Source organism: Sinocyclocheilus grahami, unplaced genomic scaffold, assembly GCF_001515645.1.
Source record: "Sinocyclocheilus grahami isolate Dianchi unplaced genomic scaffold, SAMN03320097.WGS_v1.1 scaffold640.1, whole genome shotgun sequence".
NCBI classification, from domain to species: Eukaryota; Metazoa; Chordata; class Actinopteri; order Cypriniformes; family Cyprinidae; genus Sinocyclocheilus; species Sinocyclocheilus grahami.
The window spans coordinates 644,002-645,012 of record NW_015505819.1 but is presented as its reverse complement, the minus strand read 5'-3'; the positions used below and the strand labels follow the sequence as shown (position 1 = coordinate 645,012).

The 1,011-nt window shown below is 44.1% G+C and overlaps 1 protein-coding gene across 1 annotated transcript in view; it reads left to right on the top strand.

The window, feature by feature from the left end:
- The window catches only part of LOC107558310 (PHD and RING finger domain-containing protein 1-like), a gene marked incomplete at its 5' end in the record, with an annotated part of 5,087 nt that extends 4,375 nt beyond the window's left edge, over window positions 1–712 (top strand). The window contains one exon of the mRNA XM_016241961.1: window positions 9–712. Coding sequence (XP_016097447.1) covers window positions 9–712 — 704 coding nt within the window. The remainder of the gene's footprint in view (window positions 1–8) is intronic.
- Between the last annotated feature and the right edge of the window lie 299 nt (window positions 713–1,011).

Sequence of the window (1,011 nt, the reverse complement as noted above, 5' to 3'; positions counted from 1 at the left end):
GCCCACTGGTTCTGTCAAGGAGTTGAAAGACATCAAAAAGGAGGAAGAAGTCTGTCTCAACTTGTGTGGAGAATTAGATGGCGTTAAAAAGATAAAGAAAGAAGAGCTGACATCTTTAGACATCTTCAGCCTGGAATCACCATATGTTAATGAAATTAAATCAGGCAGTGCTGATTTAGAGAAGAGCCACGCTAGCTTACAGGATGAGATGAAAGTACAAGAAATGGTGGTTGAGCCAAAAAAGATAAAAATTGAAAATATATGGCCTGATGAAAATGATTCACCAAGCTGCAGTGACAACCCTCTTGTCATCAATTTGGATACGCCTGCCATAGATGCAGTGAACTGTATAAAGGAGCCCACTGAGTCTTATCATTCGCCACCTTTGAAGGAGGACATGGAGATGTCACCTCTCCAACCGCCAGATCTGCCAATAAAACAAGAACTTGGTATTTCCTCCGATGAAGATATCAGTGTTGATTACTTGATTGATAATTTGGACTTCATTAAGAAGGAAATGAGTGAGAGCTCTGTGGCCGACTTAACAGAAGCTGTCGACCCCAAGTCTGCCGTTCCAGAGACTCCAGCAGGGAACAAGCAAACTACGGAAATGGTTACGGCTGGTGCAAAGTCTAAATCGCAGGGAAAACGAGTTACTTGGAATCTGCAAGAACCAGCAGAACCCCAGTCTGAGAAATTAAACCGTGAGTAAACATTTGACTTTTCCCATTTAGTTTTGCTCCCTAGCCACACCAAGTCTGAATTTAAGATTCAAGTTTCAGTAGGTGCAGAGTTCGTTACAGACCAGGGGTGTCCAATCCAGTGTCCCACAGAGTTCAGCTCCCACACACTTGCCTGAAAGTTTCTTGAGAATCTGAGGACCTTGATTAGCTGGTCCAGGTGTGTTTTATTAGGGTTGCAGGATAGTGGTCCTCCAGGAACAGGTTTGGTCACCCCTGGTTAAGCTCCAACTTGCCCCAACACTTGTCTGGGAAGTTTAGCCTCCTGACA